The 21,600-nt window shown below is 45.2% G+C and overlaps 1 protein-coding gene across 5 annotated transcripts in view; it reads left to right on the forward strand.

Annotated features, from left to right (window-relative positions):
* Nucleotides 1-21,600, forward strand: part of FRMD4A (FERM domain containing 4A) — a 695,424-nt gene that overhangs the window by 514,796 nt on the left and 159,028 nt on the right. For all 5 annotated transcript variants that reach the window (XM_025395888.1, XM_025395887.1, XM_025395886.1 and 2 more), the window contains one exon: nucleotides 12,980-13,074. In XM_025395888.1, coding sequence (XP_025251673.1) covers nucleotides 12,980-13,074 — 95 coding nt within the window. The remainder of the gene's footprint in view (nucleotides 1-12,979; nucleotides 13,075-21,600) is intronic.

The raw sequence follows: 21,600 nt of genomic DNA on the forward strand, positions 1-21,600 counted from the left end.
CAAATGCATGGATGAGAAAAGCCTCCCTCCCACATGGGTATCAGTCCCAACTTTTCAGACAACACAGGGACCAGACGGCATCTTAGGAAAATATGGAAGAAACTATGTGGAAATAAGAAGATGACACCCAGGGAATAAAAGCATAGAGGGGAAGGAGAGGGACAAATGGGAAACTAAAAGCATTGCTCCCAGGGAGACCTCATCCCTGGGTTAAATGGCAGAGTCACTTGGAAGGAGAGAGAGAAGCAGGGCAGAGAGAAGGAGCTATTAAAGGGAGCTGTGACTTCGTTGGTTTGGGGAGAAGCTGGGTGAGGAAGAAGAGGGTACAGCTATAGGGTTTGGGAATAGGGACATGACATATCCTTTCCTGGGGACACAAGTATCTGTCACAGGCCCCTTCATGGCTGCCTGGAGGTGTGTGATCTGATTGAAACCCAGTAGCTTTCTGGCATCAGTGAGCACGCGACACCTGGTCCCATCTGGCTCTGTGCAGCACCGCAGTCTCTGCCTGGCAGATCTCTCCTTCAAAGCAGCTCAAGAGGGTATCCAGGTTCCATCCTGTCTCATGCTAGAACAACTGCATACGCCACCCTTTATTCTATCCTGTTCTACCAATAGGAAGCTTTCGTTAGGGGCACCTACTGTGTGTCAGGGACTGTATTGGGGTGTAGGTCCACAAATATCAATCAAATGTGATCCCTCCCTTCCAGGAACTTACTGTCTGGCAAAATTCTATTGCATTTAGAAAAGGTGGCTTAGCTTTTGACTTTAGGAGAGGCTGTTACTTGCTAGATCTGAACCCCAGCGTTTAAAAGCAAGCAAAACTTTGTTTAGGAGACCTATTGTACATCGTGGTGATTATAGCTAATAACAATGTCTTAAATGCTTGAAAATTGCTAAGAGAGTAGTTTTGAAATGTTCTCACTACAAAAATCATAAGTATGATAGGTGATGGATATGTTTATTAGCCTGATTGGTCAACCCACATGTGTATATACATGAAAACATCATGTCATGCATCACAAATAGATACATATATATATCTCTCTATGTATGTGTGTGTGTGTGTGTGTGTGTGTATATATATATATATATATTTTTTTTTTTTTGAGACAAGAGTCTTGCTCTATCACTCCGGCTGGAGTGCAGTGATGCAATCTCAGCTCACTGCAACTTCTACCTCCCAGGTTCAAGCGATTCTCTTGCCTCAGCCTTCCAGGTAGCTGGGACTACAGGTGCGCACCACCATACTGGACTAATTTCTTTGTAGTTTTTAGTAGACACAGGGTTTCGCCATGTTGGCCAGGCTGGTTTCAAACTTCTGACCTCAGGTGATCCTCCTGCCTCAGCCTCCCAAAGTGCTGGGATTATAGGTGTGAGCCACTGTGCCCAGCTAGATATTTATATATTTAAAATCAGCACAAGAAATATATTTTTGTGTCAATTTTTTAAAACTTTAAGAATAAAAATAAATTGATGAATGGATTTAATCTAGTTGAATAAAAAACAAGGCTTTATAGTCAGCACTGGACGGAAGCCCTCGTAGGCCCCACACCCATTGTGGTCAGAACCTCGGACATACCATGTAACATTTCAGAACTTCAGTGTCCCATCAGCAGACCGTTGCAGGGTTGCTTTGAAGATTAAATGAGATGATGTAAGCAAAGCTTATAGCGCAGGTGCTGTGCAGAAGATGCTGGCACTGGGAGAGGGGCACCTGCAAATCTAGACCCAAGCATCATTTCCATTTCTGTCAGTGACCACTTTTACCCCTATCCTTGATGTACTTTTGTATCTTCCCTTCCTGCTTCAGAGCTTTGAGACCTGCTCTGTCCCCTAAGTGTAACATTAGCGGGAACAAAGGACGGAGGTGTGGCGGACACTTGGGAGCCACCTCACCTATGCTGGTGTAACCAAGGTGCCCGCCCTCGTCCTGGACAGGTTTCTGGCCTCCCCTAGGCTTTCCTTTCTGCTGCTGTAATGAAGAGGGCGCGGCAGATGGTCTCTCTGCCTCTTTCTCTAAGCCCAGGTGACCCATGCCCACCTCTGTGCTGTGGTTCAGTTCTCCCACTGATTCGCTGTGTGAATTTGACAAGTTGCTTCTCTGGCTGTGTCTCAGTTCCCTGTGTCACATGGGGGCAAACCTGGTGTCTGCTTCAGATGTTTCTGGCTTCTAGGGCTGGCTGCATGAATTCGTGTGAAGTAGCAGCTGCAGGCAGGGACAGGTGGGCACTGTTGTTGGCAGCTTTGCTGTTCTACTGCAGCGACATGATGCCACTGTCACTCCTAGACTAGAGGTAAAGGATTTGCCTCATGTGCACCAATGGGTCCTGGTTCAGGCTGGGCAGGGACCTCTGGGTAGAGATGCCCCCTCTGGCAGGCAGGTCTCTGATCTTGGCTTTGGGGTCTCCCCTACCTGTTCTGGGTGCCTGAGAGCCAAGACGGTACAACTCCATTGTTCTTCACACCCGTCTGCCTACAGGAAGTAGCCTCCCTGTGTCCCCTGCCACAGAACCCAGGGCTGTGCTGGAGAGGCAGGAAGGAAACCAGCCTTCCCAGCTAATCAGCAGGGTGACGGGGAGGGGAGTCTCCGCCCAGACCTGCTGGCCACACAGTGGACAGAGCTGCACAGAGTCACCTCATGCTCCCCCCGCAGCAGCTCCTCCTCCCCAGAAATAATGAGCAGCCGCTGAGCCCTTGCTGGGCTCAGAGCCCCCGTGGGGATGGGGAGGGACACACAGTGACAGCCCAGGCTTCAGACCCGGCAGCTTGCTCAGGCTCGTTTATTCAAAGCGGCCCTCCTTTCCCCACTCTCTGCCTCCGGGTTTTCAGAAAAGCTAACCCCAGCCCCTCCGGTCCAGAGAGATGGGGGCAGTCGGGCCACATTTTACACTCACTCCCAGACAGCCCCTGTCTGCCCTCCCACAGCTGCACCCACTCCTAAAGGGCAGGGAGCCATCCATCCAGCGGGTCACGGGGTCCCAGGCAGAGTGGATGGGCAGGCAGGGCTGGGCACAGAGCAGCAGCTGTGGCTGTGCCATCCGGCCATGTGTGCCCAAACCCTGGCAGCCCAGCGGTCACTGGGGGCTCTGTGGTGACAAAGGAATTGTCAAAAACACCCTTGGCGAAGAGCAAGAGCTGAGAAGGTTGCTCTTCAGAGGAGACTGTGATTCCTCCCAAAGCACAGATGGGAGTCACTTGATGGTTGCTGTTTGTTTGCTGTTTATTTATTTATTTTTGGATGCTATTAACTCAGAAGTGGCAATTCCTTTGACTTAGCATCTGTGAGATGACTTAGGATCTGTGAGGATAGCAAGAAGAAACCTGAGGGGCCTGCTTCACCATGCAGTGACCCAGGGTCGGCTGAGACCCAGGCCTGCCTGCCTTCCCCGCCCAGAGTGCCACGGGGACCGTGGAGAGAGAACACCAATACCAATGCAGGCTTCACACTGAGATCGTTCCTATCACAACCAACCAGGGCTGAGTTCCCTTCAATTACAGGGAAATGAGGTCTTCAGGGTTTCCATCTGAGGGTGTATGAGTTTCCTGTCTCTGCTGTAACAAATAACCACAAACTTGATGGCTGGAAAATAACAGAAACTGACTCTCCCACGGTTCTGGAGGTAGCTGAAAGGGAGAATTGCTTCCCCACCTCTTCCAGCTTCTAGTGACTGGGATTCCTCACCTGTGTCTTCATCACCCATCCCTCGGGTCTCTGGCTCTGTCTTCTCTCCTGTATGTCTGCTTAAAACAATCTCTCTGTATCTCTCTTATAAGGAGACAATATATCCCAGTACTTTGGGAGGCCAAGGCACGTGGATCTCTTGAGCTCAGGAGTTTGAGACCAGCCTGGCCAACATGGTGAAACATCATCTCTACTAAAAACACAGAAAAAATTAGCTGGGTGTGGTGGCACATGCCTATAATCCCAGCTACTTGGGTGACTGAGGCATGAGAATCTCTTGAACCTGGGAGGCGGAGGTTGCAGTGAGCTGAGATCATGCCACTGCACTCCAGCCCGAGACCGTGCCACTGTATTCCAGCCTGCACTCCAGATCCCATCTTAGAAAAAAAAAAAAGAGACAATATAATGGCATTTAGGGCCCACTAGGATCAGTTCCTCCTCCCAAGAATCACGTCTTTTGTGATGAAAGGTAATACAGGCTCCAGGGACTGGGATGGGTACATACGTTGTTGGGGACCACCATTCAGCCCGCCATAGAGTATAACAAATCATATCACACAAAATTTACCACAACACAAGAGCACACGTGCCAAGCGTGACTGAGGTGCCTGTGTTGAATGCTGTAGAAATCCAAAGGAGGGAGAGAGTATTTGTAGGCAGGATGGTCAGGGTGGGCTTCATGGAGGAAGTGGGCTTTGAGCAGGATAAAATGTAAATGGAAAGGGGGAAGGAGAGAATGGCATGTACAAAGATTTGGAAATAAAAATGAGACCTTTGTTTTCTTTAGTTCAATCAAATAGATTGAACAGAAATGGATATTTTTATAGGGAACTGGGCAAAAGTGAGGTTGGATGGGTAAACTGGGGCTGGGTTCAAAGGGTGATGTTAAATACCAGGCTAGCATTTAGAACTTGATGCTATATGGAGTGCGGATTTGGTTTTGTTTTGTTTTGTTTGAGACAGAGTCTCACTCTGTCGCCCAGGCTGGAATGTAGTGGTGGGATCTTGGCTCACTGCAACCTCCATCTCCTAGGTTCAAGCGATTCTCGTGCCTCAGCGTCTCGAGTAGCAGGGATTACAGGCATGTGCCACCATGCCCAGCTAATTTTTTTGCATTTTTAGTAGAGACGGGGTTTCACCATGTTGGCCAGGCTAGTCTCGAACTCCCGGCCTCTGGTGATCTGCCTGCCTCGGCCTCCAAAAGTGCTGGGATTATAGGTGTGCGCCACTGCACCTGGCCATACGTGGAATGTTTTAAATAATTTATGATTGGGATCTGAAATCATGAACACATGTAACATTCCATGCCAGGCACATTCTATGTACTTCGTATAGATCAGACTAATTTATTTAATTCACAAAACAGCCCTGTGACCTGGGTATAGTCATTATCCTCATTTTATACCTGAGAGGAAACTGAGGCACAGAGAGGTTTAGTAACTTACCTGAAATTACATAAGAAAGACAGGATATATTAACTGACTAGATTCAAGAGATCAGGAAGGATGCAGATGATGTTTAAATTTTTTCGAATGGGTGAATAAGACTCTTGGGAAGGCAGGATTGTTTGTAGGAAAGGAAGAAGCTAAATTTAATAATAACATAAAGAATAAAGGCTGGGTGCAGTGGGTCACACTTGTCACCCCAGCGCTTTGGGAAGCCAAAGAAAAAGGGTCACTTGAGGCCAGGAGTTCAAGACCAGCCTGGGCAACACAGCAAGAATCCATCTTTACAAAAAAACCTTTTTTTTTTAATTAGCCAGGCATGGTGGTACATGCCTGTAGTCCCCCCTCCTCAGCAGGCTGAAGCTGGAGGATCACTGGTGCCCAGGAGTTGGAGGGTGCAATGAGATATGATGGCACTACCGCACTCCAGCCTGGCAACAGAGTAAGTCCCTGTCTCTAAAAATAATAATAATAATAACATAAATAATGTCTTAGGATAGGAACTCATTTTATCTACGGTAGTTCATCATTGTACAGATGAGAAAACTGAGGCCCAGAGAGCTTGCACAATTTGTCCAAGATCATCCATCTGGATATACACATGTCAAGTTTAAGTTGGTGTCATAATATATAAGTGATGGTAAATACCAGGCTAGCATTTACAGCTTGATACTATACGGAGTATAGTATACTGTGGTATAGTATACTGTGGAATATATTAGTCTGTGAGGAATTGGTGAGGTGCCTGGGTACTACCTCATCCTTGAATTCCTTTCCCCAGAATTTACCTGAAGGGCTCGTGGAAGTCACCTGAAAGGATGTTGTCATGTGGGTGTGTATATTAGTCTGTTCTCATGCTGCTAATAAAGACGTACCTGAGACTGGGTAATTTATAAAGGAAAGAGGTTTAGTGAACTCATAGTTCCACATGGCCTCTCACAATCATGGCAGAAGGCAAAGGAGAAGCAAAGGCACATCTTACATGGCAGTGAGCAAGAGAGCTTGTGCAGGGGAACTCCCGTTTATAAAACCATCAGATCTTGTGAGACTTATTCATTACCATGAGAACAGATGGGGGACCCACACCCACAATTCAGTTATCTCCACCTGGCCTCACCCTTGACACCTGGGGATTATTACAATTCAAGGTGAGATTTGGGTGGGGACACAGCCAAACCATATCAGTGTGCCTAGAGCACCTTACAGCCCTGCAACACGTTAAGTGCTGTTTTGATCTTTCTAGTTGGTCATGTCCCGCCTGGAAGAAGGCAGGCCAAGAAGTAGTCAGGACCTGATCTGGAACCCTGTAACATGCTGGCAATGTGAACAGTTCCCACTGGAATCATCCAGCATTCACAAGAACTCAGATCTGGGTGCTGGAGCCACAAAGCACTGACTGAGAGCTCCTCTCCTTTCTTCCCTAATTATATAGAACCAGTGCTTTCCTCTCCTTGCTAAAGCACGCGGCTGAAGCCCAGATTTCTAAGCCCAGTTGGTGTTGGAAAGACTGTCCTATTAGCTCTGTGAGTGGTGCCACTGAGAAGTATATGTTAAGGAGGGATGTTTGCAAGGAGATTTTATTTGTCAGGTATCAGGAGAAATAAAAGCTTAGAGGGACAATGGAAAAAGAGTCTGAGATACAAAAAGAAAAAGAAAAGAAAGGAACTATTTGAGTGAACAAAGTTAATTATGGGCTAAGAGAAAGTCAGTCTTAGATGTAATGACCTCTTAGGACCAGGATGGCTGATGGCCCACAAGAGGCTAATTCTGGCAAACCCAAGGAGCACAGGGCTGCCTTGCTCACGTGGCCTTTGGGCTCCTGCCCAGGTTGTCCAATAGAACGTGATTGGGCTACAAGCTGCCTTTCTGGCCTTGCTCCCAGTCCGATCCCTGCAAAGCTCCACAAATGTTTACAGCACCAGTAATTGGCAAATTATACTCAGCGGGATTCTGTAAACATCCCTTCAAAGCACATAAGAGCAGATTGCTTTCTGCTTGCCCAGCAACTTTCTCTAAAGGAGTTTAACAAACTTTCAGAACAATGTAGTATATTAATCACTGTCACATCGCAGGGGGATATTGTCTTCATTTGCAAGATCAGGAAATCAAGGGGCTGATGGCACAAATTGTTTTAAATCAACTGTACAGAAAATGAAAAACTCAGTGCCTGAATCAATCAGGATAGGCTAGGTTATGCTGCAATGACAAACAACCCCCAAAGTCTCTGTGACTTAAACAATGAAACAATGACATGTATTTCTCACTCCCACTACATGCCCATCCGTCAGCTCTCACTCTCATTGACAGAGCATACACCTTCTGGGCTGTTGCCTGTCACCGTAACAGCAGAAAAAAAGCGTGTGACTTTAAAAGCAGCTAAGATTCAGGAGTTGTAACCTCAACATCTTCTGGGATCCATTTTCTCCCTCTTCAGGGCCTTTATTTCTCCATTTGTAAATTGCAAGTAATAAATGTAGGCTTTTCTTCCTGGAAATTGATACATAGGGTCTATAATAACTGTTGTGTAAAGTAATGGGACTGACCTTTTAAATTTTTTAACAAAAGATATACATCCAGCTAGGTAAAATTGTTGAAAAAGTTTATTTGAAAGAATGAAGTTTATTCCAGCCAGGCAGCTACTGCTCAGAGCCTTTTCCTTGACTTCAGTTTATGAGTCACCAAGAAAAGTTGTTTTCTTATTGTTGTGTGACAGGCTAAACCAGAGAGACATATCACCATGGTAAGGCAAAAACTCAGTCTCCACAAGGCTTCCATGGTGGGATCCATTACTCTGGTGAATTCTTCAGTGTGTTAAGTCATCTCTTTATTCTGCAGACTGAGAAACCTGATTTTTCATTCTCAGGGGAAGACTCACATTAACCAAGTTCAAAGTACTGATGTATAAATCCATAATGTCTGTGCACTGGTTTCAAGTGAGTCATATAGCCCTCACTCAACCAGGGCCCTTGAGGCATGATCCTTAGGCTCTCACCCTGGAAGCAGGGTCAACAGAGGTAGGGTGGCAGAGGGATTACGCATGTGGGCTTTGAAACTATCAGACCTCTCTTCCCCATTTGTCCTTTTAATTGTGTCAAAATGTATGTAACATAAAACTTACCATTTTAACCATTTTTGTATGTGCAATTCAGTGGCATCAAATGCATCCACAGTGTCATGTAACAGTCACTAATATTTCCAAAACTTTTTCATCATCCAGTACAGAAATGCTGTAACCATTAAGCAATAACCCCCCATCTGCCACCACCTCAGCCCGTGGCAACCTCTATTCTATTGTCTCTATGAATTTGCCTGTTTAATTACCCCATCTAAGTGCAATCATACAATATTTGTCCTTTTGTGTCTGACTTCTTTCACTTAGCATAATGTCTTCAGGTTCCACCCACGTCAGAATTTCATTCCTTTTTAGGGCTAAATAATATTCCATAAGGTGTATCTGAACCTTGTTTTGAATCCCAGCTTGGCTGTGAGACCCAGGACAGCCTGCCTGGTATCTCTCAGTCTCAGAATCTTCTTTGGCAAAAGAATAATAATCTCTATTCTGGTTGATAATGAGATCATATATAAGGGACATATCCAGGATGTAGCTATTCCTTGGGAGGCATGGAATTAGGAGAGTTCAAAGTAACATGATCAGCTAAAGTATCCCCAGGCCTCCATTTCTGCCACGTAAAAGGCCTAACCACCTGGTAAGGGACCCAAATATTCAACACTTATTGGCTAAGATCATGTTTGCTTCCTGGGTTCATCTCCCTTCCCCAACTGCCCCTCCCACCCTGCGTCCACTCACCCCCTTCCATTCAGGCCCAATCATTCTGTAGAGTGATGAATATATGTTCTAGATAAACCATACCAGCACTGGGAATCACTCTCTTCCTGGGCAAATTTATGTATCTCTGATCAAATCTGTTGAGATGTTGGCTTTAAAGTTTAACTCTCTTTTCTTTTTCTCTTTCTCTCTTTCCTCTCTCTTTCTTTCTGTCTCTCCCTCTCTCTCTCTCTTTCCCTTTCTTTTTTCTTTTTATTGCCCAGACTGGAGTGCAGTGGCATGATCATAGCTCACTGCAGCCTCAATTTCCTGGATTCAAGCGATCCTCCTGTCCAAGCCTCCTGAATAGCTAAGACTAGTCCTAAGTGCATGCCATTATGCCTGGCTAATTTTTAAAATTTTTTTGTAGAGATGGGGTCTTGCTATATTGCCCAGGCTGGTATCAAACCTCTGGGCTTAAGGCATCCTCTTGCCTCAGCCTCCCAAAGTGCTGGGATTATAGGCAAGAGCCACTGTGCCCAGTCTTAAAGTTAAAATCTCAAAGAGAACGAAATCGTAGTTTTATTGTTTTCAAGTTTGGACCAGACAGACCTCTCACCATAATCCCCAAGAACCCACAATAATTACTTGGTAGTCACACTTCATTTTATGAAACTGGGTTGGCCAGGCGTAACCACCCATTCTTTGTCCTCTATCTCTGTTCACTAGACTTGACTTTAAGTGACTTTTGGCATTTGAAAAAAAAAAAAATCAAATCCATTCTCAAGCACAAGAAGATTTATCACCAGTGAAAACGCGTTGACAAATCTGACACAAGCTTCAAGGGCAAACCCAAAAGATTATCAAAAATGTTTTAAGAAATGGCAAGCATCAGAGAAATACGACGACTACTTTGAAAGGGGTAGCAATCATTTGGACAGGTAAATTATATCACAGACTGTCCCTGACCTATGGTGGTCTGACTTACGATTTTTCTACTTTACACTGGTGCAAAAGCAATGCCCTTTTAGTGGAAACTGAACTTCCAATTTTGAATGTTGATCTTTTCCTAGGCTAGCAGTATGCGGTACAATACGCTCTGGCAGGGCTGCTCAGCTGTACAGTCACAAGAGCAAACAGCTGTTAGTCTGCAGTGTACTGAATTAAATAAAGTACATGAGACATTCAACACTCTATGATGAAACAGGCTTGACATTAGATGATTTTGCCCAACAGTAGGCTAATGGCAGTGTTTAGAGCACCTTTCAGGTAGGCTAGGCTAAGCTGTGATGTTTGCTGGGTGCGGTGTATTGAATGTATTTTCGATTTACAGTATTTTCAACTTCCAATGGGCTTACCACGATGTAACCCCACCATAAGTCAAGGAGCATCTCTACATTGCTATTTATTATTCATTTATTTATTTTTATTTTGAGACAGCCTCACTCTGTTGCCTAGGCTGGAGTGCAGTGACATGATCTCTACTCACTGCAACCTCTGCCTCCCAGGTTCAAGAGTTCTCCTGCCTCCGCCTCCTGAGTAGCTGGGATTACAGGCACGCGCCACCACGCCTGGCTAATTGGTTTATTTTTAGTAGAGACAGGGTTTTGCCATGTTGGCTGGGCTGGTCTCAAACTCCTGACCTCACGCAATCTGCCCACCTCGGCCTCCCGAAGTGTTGGGATTACAGGCGTGAGCCATGGCGCCCGGCCAATACATTGCAATTTGAAAAGCAGCCGCACTACCTCATAGTCACAAGTGATCCAGCAAAGCCTCTGTTATTGGGCAGCCGAATACTTACTGGGGGTGGAGCTAGTGCTGGCCACAGCCCATGGCAAACGCAGCATTTACTGGAAGCTTCAAGAGCACCTGTCTTGCATTCTACTTTGTAATTGATCAGCGATGTTCTGAGATGTGCCGCGTTTACTCTACTGCGTTCTCCTAGAGTAGACGTTCCACCAGGAGTGAAGGAGGGTCTGACGTATCACCTTGAATTCCCTGTTGGTTATAGAGATTGCTTTTTCACGTTTTCAAAGTTCAGTGTGAATGGAAGTACAGACTATGAGGTGGTGTTGATTTATCACGTTGGATTCTCTTGTCGATTCCTGTCTGCTGGGGAGGAAGCTTCAAACCCACTCTTCCAGTTTAAGTGGTTTTCATCAGTGAAATGATGGTCGTCTAGGCCCTGAGGCTGCCACCCAGGGGCCCAGGAGTGAGGCAGAAAAGGGTGGAGCATCTTCTTTGGCTTTTTAAACTTAGCGCTAGCTCATACTCCATGTTCCTGATCAAAGTCTAAGATCCTTATGGGCCTGTGCTGTGTCTTGCTTATTCTTCTGTCTCCTACAGTGTGTGGGCAGTGCCCTGTGCATAGTAGGCACTCAATAAATAAATGTCTGTTATATTAAACAGTCATTTCAAGATCAGGGTGCCAAAATGGTTAGCTCCTGGTAAGGGCCGCCTTCTCACTTTGGCCCCACATGGCAGAGAGAGGAAGCAGGCTCTCTGGTGTCTCTTCTTATAAGGACACAAATCCCCTCTTGGGGATTTATGAGGGTGGGGGGGCCCACCCTCATAACCTCATTGAAACCTAATTGGCTCCCAAAGGTCCCATTGCCAGATACCACTGGATGCCAGGGCTTCAACACATGTATTTTGGGGAGATATAATTCTGTCCATAGCAGTACCCAAAAAGTGAAATAAGAAACCAGCTGTCGGCCAGGTACAGTGGCTCACGCCTGTAATTCCAACACTGGGAAGCCGAGGCAGGTGGATCACGAGGTCAAGAGATCAAGACCATCCTGGCCAACACAGTGAAACCCTGTCTCTACTAAAAATACAAAGATTAGTTGGGCATGATGGCGTGCACCTGTGGTCCCAGCTACTCGAGAGGCTGAGGCAAGAGAATCACTTGAACCCGGGAGGCAGAGGTTGCAATGAGCCAAGATCACGCCACTGCACTCCAGCCTGGTGACAGAGCAAGACTCCGTCTCAAAACAAACGAACAAACAAACAAAAAAAAACAAAAAAACAAACAAAAAAACCCAACAGATACTGAAATAACTTTCCTAATATCTGGTGAGTATGCTTGGAATGGACTAATTTTCATAAAGGCAATGTATTTTCAAATCATGACCTGGAAGCTAGTTTAGAAATAACTCTTCTCTTCTAGCCCTGTATCCCTATCAGACAGCCTTTCCCTCCCTCCCACACTTCAGTGCCTGGTGTTCTGTGGTCATTTCGGTAGTGACAGACCAAGGTGAATAACATGTTAACAATACAAACATCTACCATGACTTTATGCCTAACGCTCTGGTGTACTTCTTTAGACTGGCAGATACCTTTTTTTTTTTTTTTTTTTTTGAGACAGAGTCTTGCTCTGTCATCCAGGTTGGCGTGCAGGGGCGTGATCTTGGCTCACTGCAACCTCTGCCTCGTGGGTTCAAGCGATTCTCCTTCCTCGGCCTCCCAAGTAGCTGGGATTACTAAAAATACAAAAATTAGCCAGGCATGGTGGCACACGTCTGTAATCATAGCACTTTGGGAGGCTGAGGCAGGTGGATCACTTGAAGCCAGGAGTCAGAGACCAGCCTAGCTAACATGGTGAAACCCCATCTTTCCTAAAAATAAAAAAAAATTAAAAAAAAAAAGAAATTAGCCATGCGTGTTGGCATATGCCTGTAATCTCAGAGGTGGAGACATGAGAATTGCTTGAATCCAGGAGGCAGACGTTGCAGTGAGCAAAGATCATGCCACTGCACCCCAGCCTGGATGACAGAGCAAGACTCCATCTCAATTAAAAAATAAATAAATAAATAAATAAATAAATAAATAAATAAATATATTTATATAAAAACCTTCTAGGAAATAATAAAACAGAAGATCTCTATCTGTTGATAACCCTTGACTTGGCTGCGTGCTCATCAGTGTCATTGTCTATTTGTTTGGGTTTATAAAAATCATTTGCTTCAAAATACTTGAGCTTTGTGACATTTCATTGAAAAAATTATGGAAACCTGAGATTGCATATTTTAGGAAAAGCAGTCTCTCATCATTTACCCTTATTCCATTGTATTCTCCTTGCAGCCCAAGCTGTTGGCCAAGGAGCTTCTTGACCTTGTGGCTTCTCACTTCAATCTGAAGGAAAAGGAGTACTTTGGAATAGCATTCACAGATGAAACGTAAGTACTGCCTTGAGCCCCCACAGCCCGAAGGGGAAGTCAGTGCAGAACCCGAAACTGCCCCACTCCAGCTGTCAGTGGCGGAATCAGCTGCAGGCCACTTGGGTCCCATGGTCTGGGGTCAGTCCAAGTTCATCATCCGAATTTCAAAGGCCTTGTGGTCATGCCTGGTACAGCCAAAGGATATAATTAGGGTGATGCTAATATTATAAAATTATTAGGTAAACTGGTTCTTCTAATCAAGCAGGTTTGTGTTCAGACTGAAATGTTTATTTTTTTAAGTGGATCTATGTGGGTTTGCTTTTTGTTTAAGTTAAATGAAAACTTCTGGAAATGAAACATTGCTCTCTACTGTTGGGATAACAATAACAGGAAGTGAATTTGATGATAAATTCAAAATGAAAATAAGCTGTACAGTTTCAGTGTCTAAACTGAAATACAGCAACTATGAAAATTAAAAATTCAGATCACTTATCTGATGAGAAGAATATTTGCTTTCAAGGGTCTTTTCAGTTTGGCTCTATAAAGTGGTGTTTTGTAATAAGAGTAAGGAAAATCCTTACTAAAATTTCCATTTTCTTTTTCGTGTACTGTTATCAAAAGAGTATGGTGAATACCTGTATAGATTTCTAGATAAAAATGAGGTATTCTAAGAAAATAGTTCATAATTCTCTTTCCTCTGTGCACACACAGTCACACACACACACACACACTCACACACACTCTCTCTCTCACTGTCTCTCTTCCAGATCTTCAGAATTACAGAGATGATTTCCTAAACTACTAATAGATCAGTGTTAGGTTAGTGGCCGGGCAAGACAGTACAGGGGAGCCCAGGCCCCGGGAATCAGGTGGTGCCATTGAAGCAAGAACAGGTGGGCATCCACATGGGCCAGTGAGGGAGGCGACCAGATGTCCCTGCACGTGGCTATACTTGACCTTGGCGAGCTGCAAGTGGACAGGGTGGTCCTATGACTTATTATCCAAATTGAGACACTGAACAAAAGGGGGTGTCATTGGGACTGTCTTGGGCAAGCTGGACCATCTGGTCACCCTGTCAATCAGGAACATTTCAGGCTGTGGTGTGTTCAGAGAGCAGGCAGCAGGAGCAAAGCCACATCATCCTCAAGAAAGCTGGGAGGAGCAAGGTCGGCCCCTTGTCCTGGAGCCTGCAGGGAACTGGAACGCAGGTGGGAGTGACTGTCAGCGGGCAGGAGGAATCGCAGGCAGGGCCAAGTAAGCCCAGCTGGGAAAAGTTCAGGGCTGTGAGGGGAAGGACTCAGCACTACAATTTTTTAAAAGCTTTTCAACAAATGCACATGTAGAACAATTACTTTTACAAATGTAGATTATTCTCTCCCCTTTCTCCTGAGAATCACTGTAAACCACTTAAATTGCTGTTGAGACTGTTTTCACTAATCAGAAGGAAACCCTAAGTTTCAATTAATCATAGCCCCATTGTTCACATTTGCCATGTAAGTTTTTACTAAAAGATCCGTGAACTCTAGAGGAGCCCCGATTAGGCTTTCCTTTTGAATAAGCAAGAACTGAAAAATGAGCGCGTGATCCTGGGCTGAAGGGGAAGATGATGTGCGTCTGCAGAACATTTCGGATCACTGCCCTAACAGCACTGATGGGTAGGAATCGGACCTAGGTAGAAAGTCACTCATCTCCCAGGAAGGTTGAGAGCACCAAAGCCACACATCACAGCAGGGGCCGCACACAGCCAAGTCCAGCTTCCCTATCCAGCTAAGCCGGTACACTCCAGGTCTCAGCTCTCCTGGCTCTCCGTGCTGACCAGGAAAACATGTGCATGTGTGCGTGCATGCATGTGTGCATAGAAGCCAGGCTGGATAAAAGTATCTTGCCCTGTCTAGTAGTGGAGCTGGCTTCGTGGAGGCTCTGTGGGGGGCAGTGATGAAAAGGAGTGAGCCATCCTTCTGGCATGATCCAGAGAAAGTGCAGCCACTTCGATCACCTGCCCCAGAGTCTAGGTGGGAGGGTCTCTCCGGCCATAGAAGGAGTGGCAGCCAGCCAGCAGGAGGTCACTGGAAAATCGCTGGAGCTGGCAAAATATTTCTGGAAAAGAACTGGCAGATGTGCCTGGTGCATCAGGGGAAAGGGCAGGTGTCAGGAGCCCAGAGGAGGTGAAGAGCTAGCGCTTTCAAGGCTGGGCAGTAGGGAGGCCACGACTCAGGGGCTGTCAGTCCTGGTGGGACAATGCCAGGGCCAACAGACATTGTGAGTGTCTCTTTGGTTGTCTGAACTTTTCTCCTTTACCTGGTAGGAAAGAAGAATAAAAACTTCCCCTGCAAAATAGTGCCCTTGGGTGTCACCTGCTCTGGCTTGGTGATTCCTAGGTAGTAAGCGCTAGCCTAACAGTACTACCTCCCCCAGCCTTGCTCTGTATCACGGGACACTACAGCAAGATTGTTTTATGATCGTGTTTTCTAATTCTACATGTGTATTGTGAGCGTGTGTGTGTCTGCTTTATACAGGTGCTACACTGTGTGTTTTATAGTAAAATGCAATCGTAGTTCCATTCTTTGTGACAGCCTGTGGTGTATCACATGTACTTGTCTATTTCCTAATGCAAATAAAACAAGACTAACACGTGGAAAGCACTTATAAACTGTAAAGTGCCATATATGTGCACGATACTCTTACCAGCAGCATGATCATTACTAAGAGTAGAATTTCTAATAGTGGGCTGGGCATGGTGGCTCACACCTGTAATCCCAGCACTTTGGGAGGCCGAGGCGAGAAGATCACCTGAGGTCAGGAGTTCAAGACCAGCCTGGCCAACATGGTGAAACCCCATCTCTACTAAAAATACAAAAATCAGTCAGGCGTGGTGGTATGCACCCGTAATCCTAGCTCTTTGGGAGACTGAGGCAGGAGAATCGCTTGAACCTGGGAGGCAGAGGTTGCAGTGAGCTGAGATTGTTCCACTGCACTTCTAGCCTCCACTCCAGTCCAACACAGTGAGACTCTGTCTCCAAAAAAAAAAAAGAATTTCTAAATAGTAGAATGTGTGACTCTAGGCCATATATTGTCAGACGTTTTCAGAATTAACTGCTTTTGACATTTTGTGGGATCCAGATGAAACTGGAGAAAATATATATGAAGCAGAATGTAGACAGGAAATTGGAAACTTCTCTAAGCTTCTCTCACCCCATAAGTTGTATTCATTAATAAAGCATCTAAGTCACAGTATAAGAACTTATGCCCAAGAATGTTTAATATTGTTAGCAGTCAACAGTTTTGCAGCATTAATACTAGGCCTGCTTTCTCTTTTTTTAATCTTTTAACTTTAATTTTGAAATAGACTTAAAGAAGAATTGCAATCATTAGCGAGTTCCTTTACACCCTCCGCCCAACTTCAACAGATGTCAACATCTTGCAAATGATGTTACTTTAATCAAAACTAAGAAATGAACATTGGTATTATATTACTAAATAAACTACAGACCTGATTCCAATTTCCCCATTTTTTTTTTTTTTTTTTTTTTTACAAATGCTGTCTTCTGTACCAGGATTCATTTGCATTTGGCCTCCTTTTACTTTTACTAACTCTGTTCTCATAAAAAGAGATACAGGTGGTCATCTATATAAATTATCTGAATCATGGTGACATATGCAAACAATGACATTTTGGCAGCCTTTAAAACATCCTGAAACTAACCAAGAGCCAGGTATAAATCTGATGTTAAAATAATTATTGGCTGGGCACGATGGCTCATGCCTGTAATCCCAGCACCTTGGGAGGCCAAGGTGGGCGGATCACGAGGTCAGGAGATCGAGACCATCCTGGCTAACACAGTGAAACCCGCCCCCCGTCTCTACTAAAAATACAAAAAATTATCCAGGCGTGGTGTCACACGCCTGTAATCCCAGTGACTTGGGAGGTAGAGGCAGGAGAATCTGAACCTGAATGCAGGAGGCAGAGGTTGCAGTGAGCCGAAATCATGCCACTGCACTCCAGCCTGGGCAACAGAGCAAGACTCTGTCTCAAAAAATAAAAAAAAAAAATTTATATTTTGCTGGAGTTATGGATCTCAACCTTAGCTACACATTGGAATTACCTGGGAAACTTTATAAAATACCAGTGCCTGGGACCTACCCCCCAGAAATTCCAGTGGAATCGGCCTGGGTGTGACCTGAGCATTAATTTTCAAAGCTTCTTCAGTTGATTCTAGTGTACAGGCAAATTTGAAAACCCCTATTCTAGACAGTGGGAATGTTGCAGTATTTCTTTTGCTCTCTCCCTCCAGAGCAAAGAAGAAAAGCTGATTGTACTTCAGCATTGAATGTTGAGGGCTAGCAACGACTCATCCCAGGAGCCTGTAAAGTTACAGACTATCTCCCTTCTAACTTCCATTCCTAACAGTATGAGAACCAGCTCAGAAGTTCAGGTTTAATGTTTCCATGTGTACAAATAGGGTAACTGAGATTTTCATTTATCAAACACTGGCATCCATCCCTTAGAGAAACTCATTTTTACATTTTATTTTTGAAATATTTCTATTGCTGTTTTAAGACCCACATTTCAATTTTTTTTTTTTTCACTTGTGGGCTGAGTGCAGTGGCTCATGCCTATAATTTCAGCAATTTGGGAGTCCAAGGTGGGAGGATTCCTTGAAGCCGGGAGGAGTTCAAGACCAGCCAGGGCAATAGCAAGACCCCATCTCTACCAGAAAAAAAACAAAAAAACAAAAAATTGTTGCTCACGCTTGTAATCCCAGCACTTTGGGAGGCTGAGGTGGCAGATCACTTGAGGTCAGGAGTTCGAGACCAGCCTTCCCAACATGGTAAAACCCCGTCTCTACTAAAAATATAGAAATTAAGTGGGTGTGATGGTGCGTGCCTGTAATTCCAGCTACTATGGGAGGCTGACACACGAGTATTGCTTGAACCCAGGAGGTGGGGGTTGCAGTGAGCCAAGATCACACCACGCACTCTAGCCTGGGTGACAGAGTGAGAATCTGTCTATAAATAAATAAATAAATAAATAAAACTTAGCAAGCCTTGGTGGTGCACTTGTAGTCCCAGCTACTCAGGAGGCTGAGGCAGGAGGATCACTTGAGCCCAGGAGTTCAAGACTGCAGTGACCTACTATTGTACCACCACCCTCCAGCCCAGGTGACAGAGTGAGNTTTTTTTTTTGAGACGGAGTCTCGCTCTGTCACCCAGGCTGGAGTGCAGTGGCCGGATCTCAGCTCACTGCAAGCTCCGCCTCCCGGGTTCACGCCATTCTCCTGCCTCAGCCTCCCGAGTAGCTGGGACTACAGGTGCCCGCCACCTCGCCCGGCTAGTTTTTTGTATTTTTTAGTAGAGACGGGGTTTCACTGTGTTAGCCAGGATGGTCTCGATCTCCTGACCTCGTGATCCGCCCGTCTCGGCCTCCCAAAGTGCTGGGATTACAGGCTTGAGCCACCGCCTCCGGCCAATAAGTGTCTTTTATTGTTGATTTTTGTTTTGGGTTTTTTTTTTTTTTTTAATGCCTTTAAAAAGTGTTTAGAAATTTGAGGAAGAAAGAGAAGAAACTTGGTTAGCCATTACTCCAAATTTAAAAGACAGGTATAGTTAGAATTTATTTTCACATACCAGTTAATAATATGGGCTGGGCTTGAGACTCACACCTGTAATCCCAACACGTTGGGAGCTGAGGCAGGAGAGTTGCTTGAGCCCGAGAGTTAGAGGCTACAGCAAGCTATGACTGCACCACTGCTGTCCTGCCTGGGCAACAGAGCAAGACCCCAGACCCCATCTCTTAAAAAAAAAAAGAAAACAAGCAGCTTTTAACCTCTCATTTCATCACAGCCCCCTTTGAAATTTGAAGTTATCGAGACCATCCTGCCTAACACAGTGAAACCCCGTCTCTACTAAAAAAATACAAAAAACTAGCTGGGCGAGGTGGCGGGCACCTGTAGTCTCAGCTACTCGGGCGGCTGAGGCAGGAGAATGGCGTGAACCCAGGGGGCAGAGCTTGCAGTGAGCTGAGATCTGGCCACTGCACTCCAGCCCGGGCGACAGAGTGAGACTCCGTCTCAAAAAAAAAAAAAAAAAAAAAGAAATTTGAAGTTATATTCCCTTTCCTTCATAAAAGTTTACATACAAAATAAATTTTTGCTTAAATTTTAGAGTGCTCACAGACATCCTGTGGCCAGGATGTTAGTTTAAGAACCTAGATGGCAAACAATTAAGGATCTTTTCTTTCAGCAGACTATATCCTAATTAATTGAATCACCTGATTGGTGCTGTCTGTGGAGTCTGATTTACTCAAACTGTTAAAGTTAAAATGGCCTGGCTGGGCACGGTGGCTCATGCCTATAATCCTAACACTTTGGGAGGCCGAGACAGGCAGATCACAAGGTCAAGAGATCAAGACCATCCTGGCCAACATGGTGAAACCCCATCTCTACTCAAAAAACAAACAAACAAACAAAAAATTAGCTGGGCTTGGTGGCAGGCGCCTGTAATCCCAGCTAGTTGGGAGGCTGAGGCAGGAGATTGCAGTGAACCAAGATCGTGCCACCGCACTCCCACCTGGCGACAGAGCGAGACTCCGTCTCAGCAAAAAAAAAAAAAAAGAAAGAAAGAAAAAGAAAAAGGCCTGACTCATTGAAGACGCATCTTTAGAACCAGTGCCAGGAACGCTGGTGCACGGGAGTGAGCTCGGGTCTGTGCTGTCCTTGTGTCCTTGCGTTTGCTTCACCCGTGACTGGCATTGGCTAGGGCCTCTGCAAAGGGTTCAGTTGTTCAGCATTCCTGGCCACAAGCTTATCTACAATTTAAAAATAAACAAAATAGAAAAGCAATTTTCCAGTTGCAGAAGAAACAACCGCAAGACACAGCTCTGGGAAAGCAATTTATTTAGAAATAGGTTTGGGATTTCCACGTATTATCTGCTGGATGGTGAGAGAGGAGAAAGTCAGTGGCTGCAGCCTCCGTGCCTGGCTTGTATTAACTGCTTCTGGGAGCGCAGCATTCAGTGTTCATTACCACCTCTCAGACGACCCATGCTGTGTTGTCGGAAACAACGGCAGACACACAACAGTACCTTACATTTAGTGACCAGAGAAGTGCTTGAGCATAGCTCTTTCTGTGTACAGCTAAGATAAATAAAAAAAGAACGGTGCCCTCCAAGGAGAGCTTAGGGATGCGGCTTTCTCCGTCCTTTCCTTCCTGATGCAAATGACCAGAGGGAGCTGGGAACCTGGCACAGATGAGCAGAGTGAATTCTTAATATGGAGACTGTTTACTTAGGATGGGAGCTGTGTCTGTACAGCAGTCCCTGAACCTACAAGAATATGGATCTGTGGGGCATATTGTGAAGCTGCTGTATTCATTCTCTTAACAAATATTTATTTAGCATCTTCTGTTAACCACTGGAGATCCAGAAAGCACAGTTCCTTGACGCCTTGTTGAGCTTGTGTTTGTAGATTAGGAAGTGATTCACAAAACATGGTGTAGAAGCTCCTAGAAAAGAAAATTGGGGTCTGGGTATGGTGACTCATGCCTGCCATCCCAGTGCTTTGGGAGGCAGAGGTGGGAAGATTGCTTGAGGCCAGAAGTTTGAGGCCAACCTGGGCATCATGGCAAAACCCCTACTTTACAAAAAAAAAATTGTTTTTAATTAGCCAGGAGTGGTGGTGTGCACCTGTAGTCCCAGCTATTCAGGAGGCTGAGATGGGAAGATCACTTGAGCCCAGGGATTCAAGGCTGCAGTGAGCTATGACTGCACCATTGCACTCCAGCCTGGGCAACAGAATGAGATTCTGTCTCTAAAAAACTAAAATAAAATATTTTTAAAAAGAAAATTTGGAATAGACTTAAGAAAACATAGTGGAGCCAACAATTTCTCCTGGGCTAGAGAGCCCCAGATTTAGTAATCTGGTGTCCCCAGTATACACCCTACTTTAACCTTCCTGTATTGTTAAGGGTTTATAGTGAAATCAGTATCACTGGTCGGTCCTTTTTTTTTTCGGTCCTTTTTTTTTTTTTTTGAGATGGAGTCTTGTTCTGTCACCCAGGCTGGAGTGCAGTGGCACAGTCTCAGCTCACTGCACTCTCTGTCTCCCAGGTTCAAGTGATTCTCATCCCTCAGCTTCCCTAGTAGCTGGGATTACAGGCATCTGCCACCACGCCCAGCTAATTTTTTGTATTTTTAGTAGAGACAGGGTTTCACCATGTTGGCCAGGCTGGTCTCAAACTCCTGGCTTCAGGTGATGCACCCACCTCGACCTCCCAAAGTGCCTGGTCTGTCCTTGATGAACACACACACTACAAGACAAGGATACTAAATACATCAACATTCTTCCATTTGAAGAACTCCTCTCCCCACCTCCATCCAGCAACATCTATAAGCATTTCATATACTTGGCCAGGTGTGGTGGCTAACACCTGTGATCCCAGCACTTCGGAAGGCTGAAGTGGGAGGATTGCTTGAAGCCAGGAGTTTGAAACCAGCCTGGACAACATAGCGAGACCCTGTCTCTACAAAAAAAAAAAAAACAAAAAAAA

The sequence above is a fragment of the Theropithecus gelada genome, chromosome 9, assembly GCF_003255815.1.
Source record: "Theropithecus gelada isolate Dixy chromosome 9, Tgel_1.0, whole genome shotgun sequence".
Classification (NCBI taxonomy): Eukaryota; Metazoa; Chordata; class Mammalia; order Primates; family Cercopithecidae; genus Theropithecus; species Theropithecus gelada.